At 51.6% G+C, this 15,679-nt stretch overlaps 1 protein-coding gene across 1 annotated transcript; it reads right to left on the bottom strand.

Annotated features, from left to right (window-relative positions):
- Positions 1-222: 222 nt before the first annotated feature.
- TEX29 (testis expressed 29) lies at positions 223-15,233 on the bottom strand. Its single transcript, XM_059903246.1, has 5 exons — positions 15,176-15,233; positions 12,704-12,814; positions 2,123-2,192; positions 1,168-1,334; positions 223-316 (listed from the first exon to the last, which is right to left on the bottom strand). The coding sequence occupies exons 1-5, from the start codon at positions 15,231-15,233 to the stop codon at positions 279-281; spliced, it is 444 nt and encodes a 147-aa protein (XP_059759229.1). The 3' UTR covers positions 223-278.
- Between the last annotated feature and the right edge of the window lie 446 nt (positions 15,234-15,679).

Genomic DNA, 15,679 nt, shown 5'->3' with positions numbered 1-15,679 from the left:
TGCTGAGTCAGCACTGTGAGCTGCCGGTCCCGGGGTCAGTACCAAGCCGAGCGTCAGAAATGAAAGCTCCTGGTGCATGGCCTCAGCTCCGACGGCGTCCTGCCTCTGAAGGTAAAACTCCGGCCCTGGGTACACAACACAGAACACGAAGCTTTCAAGATATTTTTATTTTTTCTCATCGGGTGGCCATTGCATAACGTATTTCAACAGCCGTTCCCCCGCTGCCCCATTTCTTTCAGAGATTCCCTCCCATCTTCACTTGGTCCCCAGCACACACCTCAGTCCTCAGTTTCTTCGTCTTCTGGTATGGCCAGTGCTGCGGGATGAAGAACAAAATAAAAAGAAGTGGCTTTTGAATGGAATGCTCGGCCACCCCAGGGGAATTTCTTCAAGGCCTGTGAACACAGCTACATGGCACACACTTGGCCATGATTCACTCCAAAGCAAGTCTGGTGGCGGGGTGTCTCTGCTGTCCCGAGTCTCTCCACTCATTCCCGGGGGAGGAGCATCTGCACCTCTCCCCGCAGGGGGCACCCCGAGAAGGTGCGCGCCGGGCCCGCACATCCGCCAGGGGCCTCGTCCAGGTCCCTGAAGACGTCGGGGCAGGCCGTTCACTGCTCCAGGAAAGCCACGCCTTGTGACCCGTGATACCAAGAGCCCTAGACGGAGTTCCCGCACGAACATGGCCCAGGGCAGAGCCGATCACTGAGGACACTCTTCTCTAACCTGCCAGGGGCCCCGGCCAAAGGCCGCCTAAGAGGGTGAGTGACCAGACAAGCAACTGGGCTTCCTGGAAACCAGAGCAGCGGGGAGACACTTCACAGCTGCAGGCGCCGCAGAAGGAGACGCTCTCACGCCGCCAGCCAGCGCCTGGGCTGTGGCTCAGCCGGCACTCCCGCTGCCCACGCCCCGGCAGGATGTGTCTGCGGGGACACGGAGGGCAGGAGAGGGAAGGCGATGTTTCCAGGAGGGAATGGACTTGTGGACGGGAAACCTGTGCGGAGGGCAGAATCCACCTTGCAAACCCGCCCCTCCCAGCTGGAGAAGATAGACTTTTGTCCAAACTAAAACACAAGTACAACTTGCAGAAGGGCTGACATAGCTGCCGAGTGTCTTCACCAGAGGAGACCGCCGAGGAGGTAAAGCTGGCCATTCCCGCCGCCTTACCGTCCTCCCTACCGCTCTCCGGGCTCCTGTGCGACGGCTCTGTGCTCGGGGCCTTCGACCCCGCCGGCCGCTCGCCCGAGGGCACCATTTCCACTTCAGCGCTGGACTTGGAGGACAAAGGTACCTCTGTAGGGACTTCCTTTTCTCTCCTACTCTCTTGGACAACTCTGATGGAAAGAGAGTTTTTATCACAATCAGAGAAATTAAGGGTGGAAAACTCTCTGGGCCGCCCAGCCCTCCGCCAGGACGTGCCCCTAAAAACACAGGCTTCATGATCATGAACGTGTATTTGCCAAGATAAATGCTTGGTCTTAATAGTCTTCGTTTTTGTTTCTTACACGTGCTCTAAACAGACTCGGCACGTGGCACCCCGGCTTCCCAGGACAGAACAGGGAGCGTCACGTGCAGGTCACAGCCAGGCCCGTCCATCTAGACGCCACCCGGCACCACTCGGAGGAGGACAGCGGTTTTCCTCCTTGTTGGACTCAACTAATCTCAGTGGCTTTTGTTCCTGTCACAGGTGCCAGGGCCCCGCATGATGGCTGGACTCCAGTCCCGCCCGTGGACCACAGGTGACTGCCAGGGCCTGGTGCGTCCTCACCACTGCCACCGCCCGGGGACTCGGGTCTGAGCACACAGCTGCATCACGACCATCACAGGCTGAAGGACAGGGCAGCCTGGGTGTGGACCAGCGGCCGGGGCTCTGCAGACCCAGCGCTCGCTGGCCGTGAGGCTGAGGCGGGACGAGCCAACCTGGAGATGTCAGGTGTCCTTTGATGCCACTGGCATTGCTATCAAGAGCGCCGGGGACATAGGCTGGTCCCCCCAGCAGGCTCGCGTCCACAGAGGGCCCTCCTCGTCCCCCATGGCAAGGCTGGGGAGCCTCCCGCCCGCACCATCGAGTTCCTCTCCCTCTCGGGTCTGCAGGTGAGGCTCAGAGAACGAAAGCACTGACCTGTAAATAATGGTGATGATAAAGGCCCCGGCGATGATCACGATCAAGGCGGAAAACACTTGCACATAAGCTGGAAAGCAATTTCAGTTCATCACTTGGACCCAGGTCCATCCCCAAAGGGATGCTTCCCGGAGTCGGCCACGCCCTCCACCTGCCCCTGAGGTCCAGCTCCGCCCTGAGCACCTGCCTCTCCACCTCCTCCCCCCGGAAACACGTCCAGGATCCAAGCCACTCGCGGAGGGAAGAAGGCTCCACCTGCAGGCCCTCAGGGCGGCCCGTGGCTCCCAGAGGACCCCGGGGACAGCTGTGGGGAGAGGATCCCTGGTCTGTCTGTCCTCCAGAAAGAGCAGCACGCGGCCTCCTTGCCTCCTGTGCCCGGCCCGCGCCCTGCCTCCGGCTCCCTGGAAATGGTCCCTCAATACTCAGGTCAATTGTCCCAAAATATTAGGAGATGATTTTGGGTGACCAATCCCGCAGGTCTGATGTCAAATTTCATGGACTGAGCTCTCCTTTATTAGCGAGGGGTGCGCACTGCCCCAAATTGCTCACGTCTTCTCAAAACCCACCCCCGACAGAAGAACCTGAGCCTTTCAAGGTGCCCCAGGGGCAACCGCTACCCTGGCGCTTCCCTGTGCGGGAGCATGCATTGGGGTCAATTCCTGGCCCCTCTCCACGCCGGGGAAGGAGCGGGAAGGAGGAGCTGGGCGAGCCCCCCAAGCCTTCCCCAGGGCTTCCCCACCGCAGGGGCCTCGCGGCGCCCAGGCTCACAGGCGGGCCTGGGGACCAGCCTCCCACGAGGACTGACGGTGGGCCTCCACCCGCCGGCCGGCTCGGCACTCGGGCGACCGAGGGGCGGCACCCACGGCTCCTGAGGCCCGGCAGTTCTGCGTGAGCGCTGCTGCACTCAGTGATCAGACAGCCTTCCGCCCTGGTCCCACCCTCCACGTTCCCTTCATCAGGCTCACGCCAGGACTTGAAAGGAGCGAACGCGAGCACACCTGCCAGCACGGCGCCAGGAGGAGCTCGTGCACGGTGACACTTGCTGGGCCACCAGCATTGCTGGCCTCTCTCCGACTGCCATTCCGCCCTTTCAAAGGAAGGCAACCGGCGGGCTTGCAAACGCCAACCTCGAGTGACGTGATTTGCTTCAATTCCCTTACTTCTTCCTCCCTCTGAACCGTTCCACCTTAACCAGTAATAACATCATCAGACAGAGTGTCCCCGCTTAGGGCAGTGCTTTCCTGGGGCTGTGATGACGGAGGGGCGCCACCACTGGGCAGCTCGAAACCACAGAGGCGTATTGGCTCACAGCCTGGAGGTCAGAAGCCCAAGGCCAAGGCGACGGCAGGGCCGTGCTCCCTCTGAAGGTTCTGGGGGGTGGAGGTGGGGATCCTTCCTGCTTCTTCCAGCTCCTGTGGCTCCTGGCTACCCCGGGCATGTGGGTGCATCACCCCACCTCTGGCTCCGTCATCACACGGCCGCCGTCCCTGTGTGTCTGCCTTCACGGAGCATTCTCCCCGAGTCTGTGTCTCCCGAGTCTGTGTCTCTGTGTCTCCTCTTATAAGACACCAGTCATGTTGGAACAAGGGCCCACCTCCTCCAGGATGACCCCATCTTAACATCACATCCAAACAAGGTCACACAACAGGCACTGGAGGCTAGGGCTTTAGCATCTCTCCTCGGGAGACACAATCCAACCCAGAACAGAAGGTAAGCGATGGTTGTAGAGAAAGCTGCCTCCCAGGACGCGAGGATGACTCCAGTGGGACCTGCACTGGCTAATCTGCAGGGGCTCTGGCAGTCGTGGGGGGCACGGGGGTCCTCGATGTGGCTGAAGTCAGAAAACTGAAAGGGGTTGAAGCCAAATAGCTCAGAGATGGAAACGCAGATGCTGTTTCCTGGAACTGCTGGTGCTCAGCGAGCAGAGGCTGGGTATATGGCAGGCGCTCACGCTCAGGAGTTCACAGGGAGAGGGCGGGGTTGGGGGGAGACCTGGGGCTGGATACAGTCTGCCTCCCCGCAATGGTGACCGAATTAGGAAACTTCCTGTTGGAGGCTCTTTCCGATCGGTTGGCTTCTTTCTTTCCATGAGGCCTTTCCCGTGGAAATGCGTGCACCTGGGTCCACCCCCGAATCTCCAGGGCCTCCGAGATGCCTGCAGTGATTCTCGCCTCCTGGAATTTACACCGTGGTGTAGACGCTTCTGCGGTGTATGGGGCTGACCTCTGAACCCCCAAGGCGAGGTCCGAGTCACCGTGGCTCCTACTCTGCTCTTTCGCTGCTCGCTGGCTGTGGGGAAGACCGTCTCATGTAGAAGGATGTGCAGGCAGACTTGTGACAAGGTGAGACCCACAGGGTAGATGGTGCAGCCCCAGGCCGGCCTCAGACGACTGGCGCAGCCTCCTGAAATCTTGACTACAATTCCCATGAGTCACCTGAGCCCAAACCACCCAGCTAAGCCCCTAAGTTGTTGCCTGAGGCCACTGAGTTTTGGGTCATCTGTCACACGGCGATAGATAACTAATATAGGGGGTCCCCTAGGCCTTGACACAAAGTACGCTTTAACGATGTCGAATGAATGGAATTGAAACAAACAAAGTGCGAATTAGGAGCTTTTAAGGGACAAAAAGGCAACCCACGAATTCTTGAATTCCAAGGAGTGTATATTCCTTAGTGTGGTTTTGTGTCCTGGTTCGTGAAAGAAATTCAGAGTCTGTATGTAAGTGAATCCCTGTTAGTGAGACACACATATTTAGTCAATGATTTAGTTTTCTATTGTCAGCATGTCTTCTACATCTTTACATGTGCGAGTACTTTTTGTTCTTGAGGTCAAGCTCCTGAAGGCAGAGACTGAGTCTCAATGATTCTCTCTGCACAGTCTCTGGCCAGCACGCTATTTGTTACAAGCAATATGTGTGGTTTATCATAAAACACATACTATGATTGATCACTCAGAAACAACAGCAACTGAAGGAATATCTTGGCAAGTCCTCCCCCAAATACAGTTAAACAAAATTTTGAAATCGTCTCAGCAAGTCCCATGAAGAAACTGAAGTCAAACACTTAGAAGAAATGACAGGTTAAATACTGTACCCTACAATCAAGACTGAGGAATGAAAGCAAGTCATCCTCTTTGAATTCCCAATTCTTTCTCAAAGATCTAATGCTAATTCCCCAAGTTCATGTTCCTAATAATACAGATTATGCCACAACACAATGTGCACTTCAAACCAGCCAATTTAAGAAGTTGGTGAAAGGTTTTCATAACATGGAATTACGTGCACAAAGAACTCATAATACCCTGTCACCGAATACTACAACTTACACAGTACAAAGGTTCGCTCGCCGTCTTGAATGAGAAGGATGTCAAAGAAATGAAAAATAATTTGAGGGCACAGTGAGAACCCAAATGCAGGGCTCACTGCCCAGACTCTTCCCACAGATGGCCCAACCTCTTGAGCTCGAAAGAAGTCTGAAGAAAAAGCCTAGCTCACACAACTCATTTATTATAATTGAAAGAGTGGAAAAAGGATTAATACTCGCCTCCATGCAAAAATGACATACCCACTTACAGAACAATGAGCCCTCTGCAAGGACAAAAATTCTTCAGTTTGTGTTCTTTTCTGGGTTCCTTAAGGACACTAATAATTAAGGTGCTATAAAGAATAAGGTTCATTTTTCAAATAAGTGACAGGCATCAGGTGATTGTTCTAATTTAAATGATGTCTGAAATACTAACATTTACAAAATGGCCAACTCCCACAATAAAACTCTGATGAGAAGATGATCAAGGGATGGGACAGATGAAAAATAAAGAAAAAGCAGCAGCAGCAGCTTGGATTTCTGTTCCTTTGCTGGCTGCGTTCTTCCTTGAATGATCCATTTCACTGCTTTATGCTGTTAGGGCTCCATTTCATTAGGATGTGAGTAAATTGGGATAATTAATGGCCAAAGACTATGCCCTGGCCTGTAACTTGACCTGGGAATTGAATGCCTTTTGCCTCTTTATATGTAGAAGATTGAAGGAGCAAACTCACATACCCTTTGGATGTTAAAGTTTCCTGATTTGAGGAGCCCCATGCAGTAAACGTCTCAGAAAAATTAAGTTGCATACGTGCCTAGGACACCAGAGTCCTCTGAGAAGCAAAACTCCGTGATGGAAATGAAGTGAGCCAGATTAATCATCGGCTGCTCTCCAAATAGTGATATGTGTGTGTGTCCAACCGCTAAAACCACAAAGCAACAAAAGGATGACAAGTGCAAAAAGCAGCAAATTATGGCCAAACCACCACTCAGTGCCATGAAATCAGCTTCAGGAGTACCTGTCACATCCCCCAGTGAACGAGCGGCTGGGATGCAGCAATGTGGTGGGTCATTCAACAGTGGAAGACCTGAGACTCATCCAGCTCTCTCAAGTAAGATGTCATGGGTTTTACAATGAGATAGATGGAGGAGAATGAACTCCTTTAAAAAAAAAAAAAAAAAAAAGCACTATGTCTTGTGGTACCTCTCTCACTACCGCATTGTGTACAACTGGACTAGAGGTCCATTAAAGCCCAAAATTAACTTTCAGGGTGACATCAGAAAAAACGGCAGAGCAGAAGCCCCTGCCCCAAAATACCCTCCTTCAGAAAAGCAATGAGAACAAGGGCCAAAATTAAGGTAATAAACTTTTTCAAAACTTTGGAAATTAACCAAAATCTTGCAGCAGTCTCTTTATTCAAGATGAACAGATGAATCTCAGTAACAACAGTGATATTTGGACATTTTAACATGCCTGTTCCCACCTCTCCTGCCCTCTCTCCAGTTCCATGACAGTCATGAAAACCTACAGCCCACAGTCCTGGTGACAACCAGCAGCTTGGTACCACCGGAGGGTAAGGAACAGGACTGAAGCTCCTTCAAAGTCCCATTCCCAGGAAATGGTCACCCTTTGTTCCATCTGGTGCTTCACTGGAAGATCCCACTCACAAGGTTGTCTTTATGTGACTTGACTTGGAGCTCATGTAGTGTGAACAGCCTTTCCCTCCGCCATTTGCTGGAATAATCAGAGGCAATTGTTGAGAATCACGATGGCTGAGGTGGTTGATAGCAGTTGGGGGCAAACAACAGGCTGACCAAAAAGCTTAGAGGGAAAACCTGGGGGATGATCTGTCTACAGGGAGGTTTGGAAAGCTGCGACATAGTCCTTGGAACCTAGAAGGCAGTGGGCACGTCCAGGGCTGTGCACATACCTAGGAAAGACCTGAGAAGGCTCCAAGCTTGCACTGCTGGCTGACCTTGAGGTTCTGTGCAAGCAGGAAGTGAAGGTTAAGGTAGAGTTGGGAACTATCTGGCTGAATGTAGAAGGTGGGTCCCAACACACACACAGGGCCCTCAGCAGAGACTGAGAGATAATTGTTTCCAGGTGTCTACAGAGATTTCTGTCCAGCCATTAGTCTGACCACTAGGCTGACCAAGCAGAGTCTTCAATGAGTACACACCACAAAGAATACAGACGTTACAGAATTCATCCAGAAAAGTCATGAAACAATGACAATAGCAACAGCAAGAGATCTGGGGAGGCAGGAGAACCTGATTTTCAGAGTTGCCACATTATATTATTTAAAATGTCTACTGTCAACAAAAAATACGAGACATGCAAAATAAGAAAATACGGCCATGTACATGAAAAAAGGCCATCCACAGAAATGGTCCCCCAGGAAGCCCAGATGTTAGACTTACTAGGCAAAGACTTTATTTTAAATATGTTCAAAGAACTAAAGGAAGCTATATCTAAAGAGCTGGAGTATGAGAATGATATCTCACCAAATGGAGAATATCAACAAAAAGATAGAAATTATTTAATTTTTAAAAAAGAACCAAATAGAAATTCTGAAGTTGAAAGTATAATAATGGAAATGAAAATCTCACCAGAGGACCTCAATGGTAGATTTGAGCAGGCAAAAGAGTCAGCAAACCTGAAGATAAGTCCATTGAGAGTAACCAGTCTGAGTAACAGAAAGAAAATCAAATTAAGAAAACTTAATAGAACCTCAGAGATCTGTGGGACACCATGGAGTGTACCAAATATGTAGGATGAGAGTCCCAGAGGGAGAGGAGAGGGCAGAAAGAATATTTGAAGAAATAGCAAAAACTTCCTAAATTTGATAAACATTCATCTACATTGCCAAGAAGCTCATGAACTCTGAGTAGGATAAAATCAAAGAGATCCACGCCTAGACACATGATAAACTGTCAAAATAGAACCTTGAAAGCAGCATAAGAGAAGCGACATGCTGTGTATAAAGAAGCCTTAAGATAATCAGCAGATTTCTCACCAGAAACCATAGAGGGCAGAGGCAATGGGATGAAATATTCAAAGTGCTGACAGACTGTCAAATCAGAATTTTATAAACTTATCCTTCAAAAATGAAGGAGAAATTAAGATATTCCCAGATAAACAAAAACTGAGAGAATTCAGCACTAGCAGACCTGCCTTACAAGAAATACTAAAGGGAGTCCTCCAGGATGAAAGAAAAGGACACTAGATAGTAACTCAAATCTACATAAGTAATAAAGACCACCCCTGAGGGGGGGTGGTGGTGGTGGGATGGATTGGGAGATTGGGATTGACATATATACACTAATATGTATAAAATAGATAACTAATAAGAACCTGCTGTATAAAAAATAAAATAAAATAAAATTCAAAAAAATACCTCTTTTGCATCTCCCCACCCCTACTTTATATTGATGTCACAAATTACATCTTTATATAAATTGTATCCATTAACATAGTTTTATAGTTAGTTATTTTTATGCTTTTGTCTTTTAAATCCTATACAGAATTAAAAGTGCTTTTCATAACACACACACACAAAAAGACCACACCTGAGGTGCTCATAGATGCAAAGAATTTGATAAAATCCAACATCTTTTTATGATAAAAATACTCAAAAAACTAGGAAGACAAGGGAACTTCCTTGACCTGATAAATGATATATAATAAAACCCAAGCTACCATGGTACTTAATGGTGAAACACTGAAAGCTTCCCCCAAATATCAGAATCAAGACAAGGATGTCCAGTTTCACTGCCTCTGTTCACCACTGTACTGAAGTTCTAGCAGGAAAATGAAATAAAACCATCTAGATTGGAAAGGAAGAAGTAGAACTATCTCTATGTGCAGATGATATGATCTTATATGTAGAAAATTCTAAGAAATAAACTAAAAAATGACAAGAATTAATAAACAAGTTCAAGAAGGTTGCAGGATACAAGATCAACATAAAAATTTTATGTTATTTCTATACACTAGCAACCTTTCAATTCTACTGCATATATACCTAGGATTCTATATACAATCTGAAAATAAAATTGAAAAGACAATTCAATTTACAATAACATTAGAATAAAATAAGTAGGAATAACTTTAATAAAAGAAAAACAGATTAGCATACTGAAAACTACAATATATTATTGAAAGAAATTTAAAACAATATAAAGTGGAAAACATCCACTATTCAGAAGACGAGAAAACTTAATATTACTAAAATAGCAATACCCCTTTACACCTTCCCCCAAATTATCTACAGATTGAACACAATCCCTATCAAAATGCCAGATGGCTTTTTGCAGAAATTGACAAGGGATCCTAGAATTCATATGTAAATTCAAAGGACCCATAATAACTTAAACAATCTTGAAAATGAACAACAAAATTGGAGGACTCACATTTCAGTACTTATTACAAGGCTACAGTGATCAAAGCCTGGCGGTGCTGATTAAAGATAGACACATAGATCAATGGGATGGAATTGAGAGTCTAGAAATAAACCCTCACACTTAGGAGCAATTGATTTCAACAAGGCTGTGGAGACAATTCAGTGGAGAACAGTCTTATCAACAAATGGTTCTGGGAAAACTGGACATCTGTAGAAGAACGAAGTTGTACCCCTGCCTCACACCACGTACAAAAATGAACACAAAGTGGATCAAAGACGGAAATGTATGAGATAAAACTACACAACCCTTAGAAGATATCCTAAATGTAAATCTTTGTGACCTTGAATTAGACAATGGTTTCTTAGATAAAAACCCCCAAAGCACAAGCAACCAAAGAACAAATAGATAAACTGGACATCATCAAAACTGAAAGTTTTTGTGCTTCAAAGGATGCTATCAAGAAAGTGAAAGGACAGTCAACAGATTTGGGAGAATGTATTTGAAATCATATATCTGAAAAGGGTCTACGAGAATATATGAATAGCACTTACAACTCCACGATAAAAAGATAATTAACCCAGTTCAAAACTGAGCAAAGGATTTTAATAGACTTTTCACCAGAGAAGATACACAAACAGTCAATAAGCGCATGAAAATAAGCTCGTCATTACTCATTAGGGAAATACAAATCAAAATGACAATGAAATATAACTTCACACCCATTACAATGGGTATAATCAAAAAGACGGATGAAAAGTGTTGGTGAGAAGATGGAGAAACTGGAACCCTCATATGCCGCTGGTTTAGACTGTAAAATGGTGCAGCCACTTGGAAACTAGTTTGACATTTCCTCAAAATTTTAAAATAGAGTTAATATATGGTCCAGAATTGAGAACGTGTTCATGTAAAATCTGTGTGCATTTGTTCATAGTAGCTTCATTCATAATAGCTAAAAAGTGGAAACAACCCAAATGCCCATCAACAGACAAATGATAAACAAAATGTGGTCCATCCAGGCAATGGAATATAATTCAGCCATAAAAAGGAATGATGTACTGACACATGGTACATCATAGATGAACCTTGAAAACATTATGTAAGTGAAAGAAGCCAGACACAAAAGGCCACCCCATATGGTATGATTCCATGTGTATGAAATGTTCAGAACAGGTAGATCCATAGACACAGATTGGTGGTTACAAGGGACTGGAGGGGGAGGGGAATAGGGTGATGGTTCAATGGGTGCAGGTTTCTTTTGGGGATAATGAAAATGTTCTGGACTTTATAGTGTATAACTTTGTGAATATACTAAAAGTCACTGAATTATACACTTTAAAAGGGTGAATTTTACGGCATGAGAATTCTATCTCAGTAAAAATAACAACCAAAGGAGGTAACTTCCAATTGCTTCTATCTTCAGGTACAGGGGAAGGGGTGTGGGATCCTAGGGGTGCTGGGGTCCCTGAAGGTGGCAGGTGGGATGAGTAAGGAGATCTGGTCCCAAGTCTTCTAACTCAAGATCTGAAGGAGAAATTGTCACCAGAAAATCCTCCCAGCTATGAGGAGTGTTCGTTGTGGCCTCTTCTCTGCCTCTTTTTGAGCTAAACTGACTCCGCTTTGGCCCTACACACCAAATCTCCACCATAAAGGAAGACACTGCGCTCCCTTTGGCTGAACCCGGATCTTGCCGATGCTTTAGCTTCTTGTTTTGCTCAGAATATCACTTCTTGAAGGAGCTGGCGGAAGGTTTTGAGTCTGTGGGATGGGGCTGCCCCGAGGGTAATGTTTCTGACTTCCCGTGTCTAGGAACGAGAAGGCAGGCCTTGGGGGTGGGCGGCTGAGCCCAGCTGGGACCGCAGAGGAGAAACAAGGGAAGAAGAAATCCCGGAAAGTCACAGGACACAGCTGCGCCCTTGACCCCCGAGGGGTGAGGGCGGAGGAGGGTACAGGACACATTTCTCAGAGCATTGGAGCTGAGGGTCCATGGCCAGCTTTCTGTATCTGGGGACACGTTCCTCCTCCCCGGTGAGGTCTCCTGCAGGCTGCCCTGTTCCAGGGACGTGTTTACCCCTTCCCCAAAGTCCTAGAGCCCTCACCCCCGTTTCTAAAAGGGATGCATACGGGGCAAGGAAAAGCATCAACCGTCAAGTAGAATTTGAGTGTCTGGAAATACTAATTTAGACAATTCCAGAGGCAGAAGTGTGGGGAAGTATCCAGAAAGCGTTGTTAGGGCATCCCTTCTGGGCCAGGAGACCCAGCTCACCTCCTCCTCCCCCCTCGCCCCTCCTGCTGCCCTCTGAGTCCTGGGTGCCTCCCTTGCTGTCTTGACTGGGAGGGCCCGGCCTCGCCCCCAGCTCGGGCCCCCTCCCGATCCCAGGCCCCCCTACTAGTTCCACCTCCCCAGGCGCATCCTGGGCTTCAGGGACCGGCAGCCGAGCTCAGTGTCGGGTCTATTTTCATCCTGACCCCAGTTGGGGGTCTGTCCTGGGTCCTCAGGGCTCCAGCTCCCGCCTGGGTCAGGCCTCCCCTCGCGCACAGCCGCAGGGGCCCCGCCCCGAGCCAGCTGCTTTTGCAGAACCGTCTCCTCCAACCCAGGCTTCTACACCCTCTCGCCCCCCCCCCCAGGATGGAGGGATCTCAAATAAGCCTCTTCAACAGCACGTCTGGCCCACCCGGGAGTGGACTTTTTCCGGTGGCTGAAGTCCCAGGCCCAGGCCCTCAGAGCCGTCTCTCCTGCAGCTGCAGCGAGCAGGGCGATGTGACCACGGAACAAAGAAAGAGGCCCGAACAGCAACGGAGACCCGGGAGAGGGAAGCAGGCCGTTCTTGGCCTGCGTGGCTTTGTCCGCCAGGGCGGGCCTGGCTGGATACTTACTGGGAATGGCCTTCTCATAGCAGATGCCTTTATAAAAGCAGCACCCGAGTTCCTGGCACCGATCTCTGGTGACGTTGTAGTCACATATGTTGTACAGAGGGATGTCGCACACTGCAAAGCAGACACACACGGACGTTACCCCGATGCACAGCCCCCTCTGACTCGAAGGAACGCGGGGCAGGGAGGGGGAGCTCGCGGGTTTGCGTGGTGGGTTTTGTTACAGTTTTCATTATGCATCATACACGTCTCACTTTGAAACTCAGATCTGGAATGAATTAGATTTCTGACCACGACAATGTCAAGTTGATGACACACACAGAATAATGCACGGTCCCCCAGTGATTAAGGAGATAACGCATCCTGGCGGAGAGCTCGCCGGGCTCAGCGCTCCACAAAGGAATTGGGAAACAAAGACCTAATACCATGGGTGTTTGGGAGTTCGGGCAGTAACATGTTCTTAATCCACATTTAAGCGCAGACTGAGTTAAAATGACCAACATGAGGATTATTTCAGAATTTAAAAGTCAAATCGAAAGGACAGAAAGTATAGTGCCAGGAAGGCACGTGCCTTGCAGCGGAGGGCGAAGGACCGCAGGGTCTCAGCTCTGAGCAGGTGCCCATCAGCAGTAAACACGGTCTCCCCAGGCGGGCGCGGAGCAGGGCCCACCCTTTCCTGAGTCTCCAGGGAACGCCGTCTTCCTCGGGTCAGTGGGGGGAGTTTGTTCTCTCAGACTGTGGGATTCCAGGGAAACCCGCCGCCCTCCCATGCCCTTTCCTCCGTGTCCCAGGACACCCCTACTCCAGGTGCGCCCCATCCCGTCTCCTCGGCCTCCCCGTCGTGGGGCCTGTGCTGCGGAGGCCACCGCTGCAGACGGAAGGCTGGACAGAGTTGGGGACGCCCTGCAGCCGGAGCCTGGGAGCCAGAGCCGGCCCGCTGGCCCGGGGCGGGCAGGGCTGTGCTGGCTTCCGGGCTGTGGTCGCCGTGGTCGCCGAGGTCTTGGGCGAGGGCTCGGTCCCTGCCGACTGTGAGGGGACGTGAGCTGTGCTGGGTTTTGCTTCAAGTGTGTCAGGGCTGCAAGGAGCCCCCTTGGGGATTTCTCCAAGTTCTATGTCCTTTGATCGTTCCAGCAGCCCCTCTTCAGAGACCCTCCTCACGCCCGCCAGTGTTAGAGGTGAGGGAGTGAAGGTGAAGCCAGCGTGGGGAGGAAGGGCTTGACCCGGGGACCTGGCCGTGCGGCCTGTGCTCTCCGCTGTTGACCTACTGTGCACCTCTGTCCACCCTGCCTGTCGGTCTAAAGCCAACGTTGATTCCCTCACAGAGGGGCCGTGAAAATTGCAATCGTTTCTGCGAAACGCCCTACAAACTGTAAAGCGCCGCACAGACCATTTGGGTTATTTCTGCAGAGTGGCTCATAAGGAAAAGGGGGGCTCGAGAAGCAGCACGGCAGCCGGCCCTGTGCCCCTGGACCGTGGGGCATCCCACACCCATTATACCCTCGTCGGGGTCCTCTTGGGTTCCCGAATCCACGGCGCTTCCCAGACCCGAGCTTCCAGGTGGAAGGGACACCCGGCACCCGGACGGCCCCTCAGAGCCCCTGCATGGCCTGGCCCGGCTGCGACGGCCCCGTGGGTCCCCTCCCCACCTCCTTCCCCTGGTTTGGCTTCTGCAGTTCAGGAGGTCTGGACCCTTGTGCCCAGACAATTGACACATGGGTTTGGACCTGAGCCCAGCACGTGACGCGGGTCTCAGATGTGAGAGGGACATGCGTCCCGCGTGGCTGCATCAGGGCTCCCCAGACAGACCAGGGTGCAGGGTCAGGGCACCGGAGGGTGTCAGGGTGCCCGAGTCCCCGGGAGAGAGCCTCCCACTGGGGGAAATTCCCTTGGGACCTCCCTGGGAAACCACGTGTGCTTTTAGGCATTTTTCTTCACGTCAGGTTTCCGCGGAGCGTTTCTTCCGGGAAGCGAGCACCTGGGGAGGCTCCCTGGGCCCCGTCTGCGCGGTGGCGCCCACCCCCAGCTGGGCCCTCCTTCCTGGGAACCTCTGTGTGACCCCATCTCGGCCCCATGACCACTCTGCCCTCTCCTCCCCACCCTGCTGCCCTCCACCTGGCCCGGTGTCCGAGGCCCCGGACTCGAGGGCGCGTCCCTCCGAGGGGACCCTGGAAGGGTGACTTGTCGAGAGAGAGGGCAGCGGTGGGGCAGTGTGGGTGCGAAGCTGCGGGACTGCCAGGCTGAACTGGACCCGCAGACGACCCCTCAAGGGCTGCGTGTCCCCGGCCCCCGAGGCCCCGCCCCGTCCCCTCCGCACAGGACGTGTTCCCACGGGACGCACACGGCCCTCCCCCCGCTCCGGGCCGGCCCTCCCCGCTTCCCGCTCGGCCCCCGCGCACCCTCCCGCCGCCCCTGCGCCGGGCCTCGTGGCTGGGAAAGCACAGCCTCCCCGGAGCCCCGCGCGGCCCGGCCTGTTACCGGCGAATGTCTTCAGGAGGTGCGAGGGGGACTTCTTGAATTCTGGAGCGTATCTCATCGCAGCAGCTGAAGGACAGCCAGGGGGTCAAGGGAACCTGGGGGAGACGGCAGTCAGCACAGGGGACCCGGAGGCCGGGCCGCAGCGCAGTTTGCGCCAGGGAGGGAGGAGGCCGGGCGGGCCCGTCCCCGGCTGAGCTCCAGCCACACAGCTCACAGTCACGCTCACGCGGACGGCAGCTCTCGGATCAAACAAGAGACCGGCCGCCGCCTCCCCCCCACTGCTCCTGGCCAGTGGAAGGCCCGCCCCGCGGCTGTGATGTCACACAGGCCCCGCGGCATCACACAGGGGGCCCGGCCAGGGGTGGAGGCCGGCAGCCTCCAGACCCCGCACCCCAGCCCCTTTCCCTAGCGACGCCCACCCCATCGGCCGGCCAGGCTCATCCTCAGAACCGGGCCCAGCGAGGCTGAGGCAGCAGTAAGTGCCCAGGCCCCGGGGTGAGGCAG

This window comes from Balaenoptera ricei, chromosome 18 (assembly GCF_028023285.1).
Source record: "Balaenoptera ricei isolate mBalRic1 chromosome 18, mBalRic1.hap2, whole genome shotgun sequence".
NCBI lineage: Eukaryota > Metazoa > Chordata > Mammalia > Artiodactyla > Balaenopteridae > Balaenoptera > Balaenoptera ricei.
This window is presented reverse-complemented; position numbering and strand designations above follow the sequence as displayed.

Excerpts from the sequence above, each read along its gene's own strand:
- TEX29 (XM_059903246.1), bottom strand. The coding sequence starts at position 15,233 with ATGAGATACGCTCCAGAATTCAAGAAGTCCCCCTCGCACCTCCTGAAG. Across the intron at positions 12,815-15,175 it reads CCTCCTGAAGACATTCGCCG|TGTGCGACATCCCTCTGTAC; the intron begins GTAACAGGCCGG and ends TCTGCTTTGCAG. Across the intron at positions 1,335-2,122 it reads ATCATCACCATTATTTACAG|AGTTGTCCAAGAGAGTAGGA; the intron begins GTCAGTGCTTTC and ends TCTTTCCATCAG.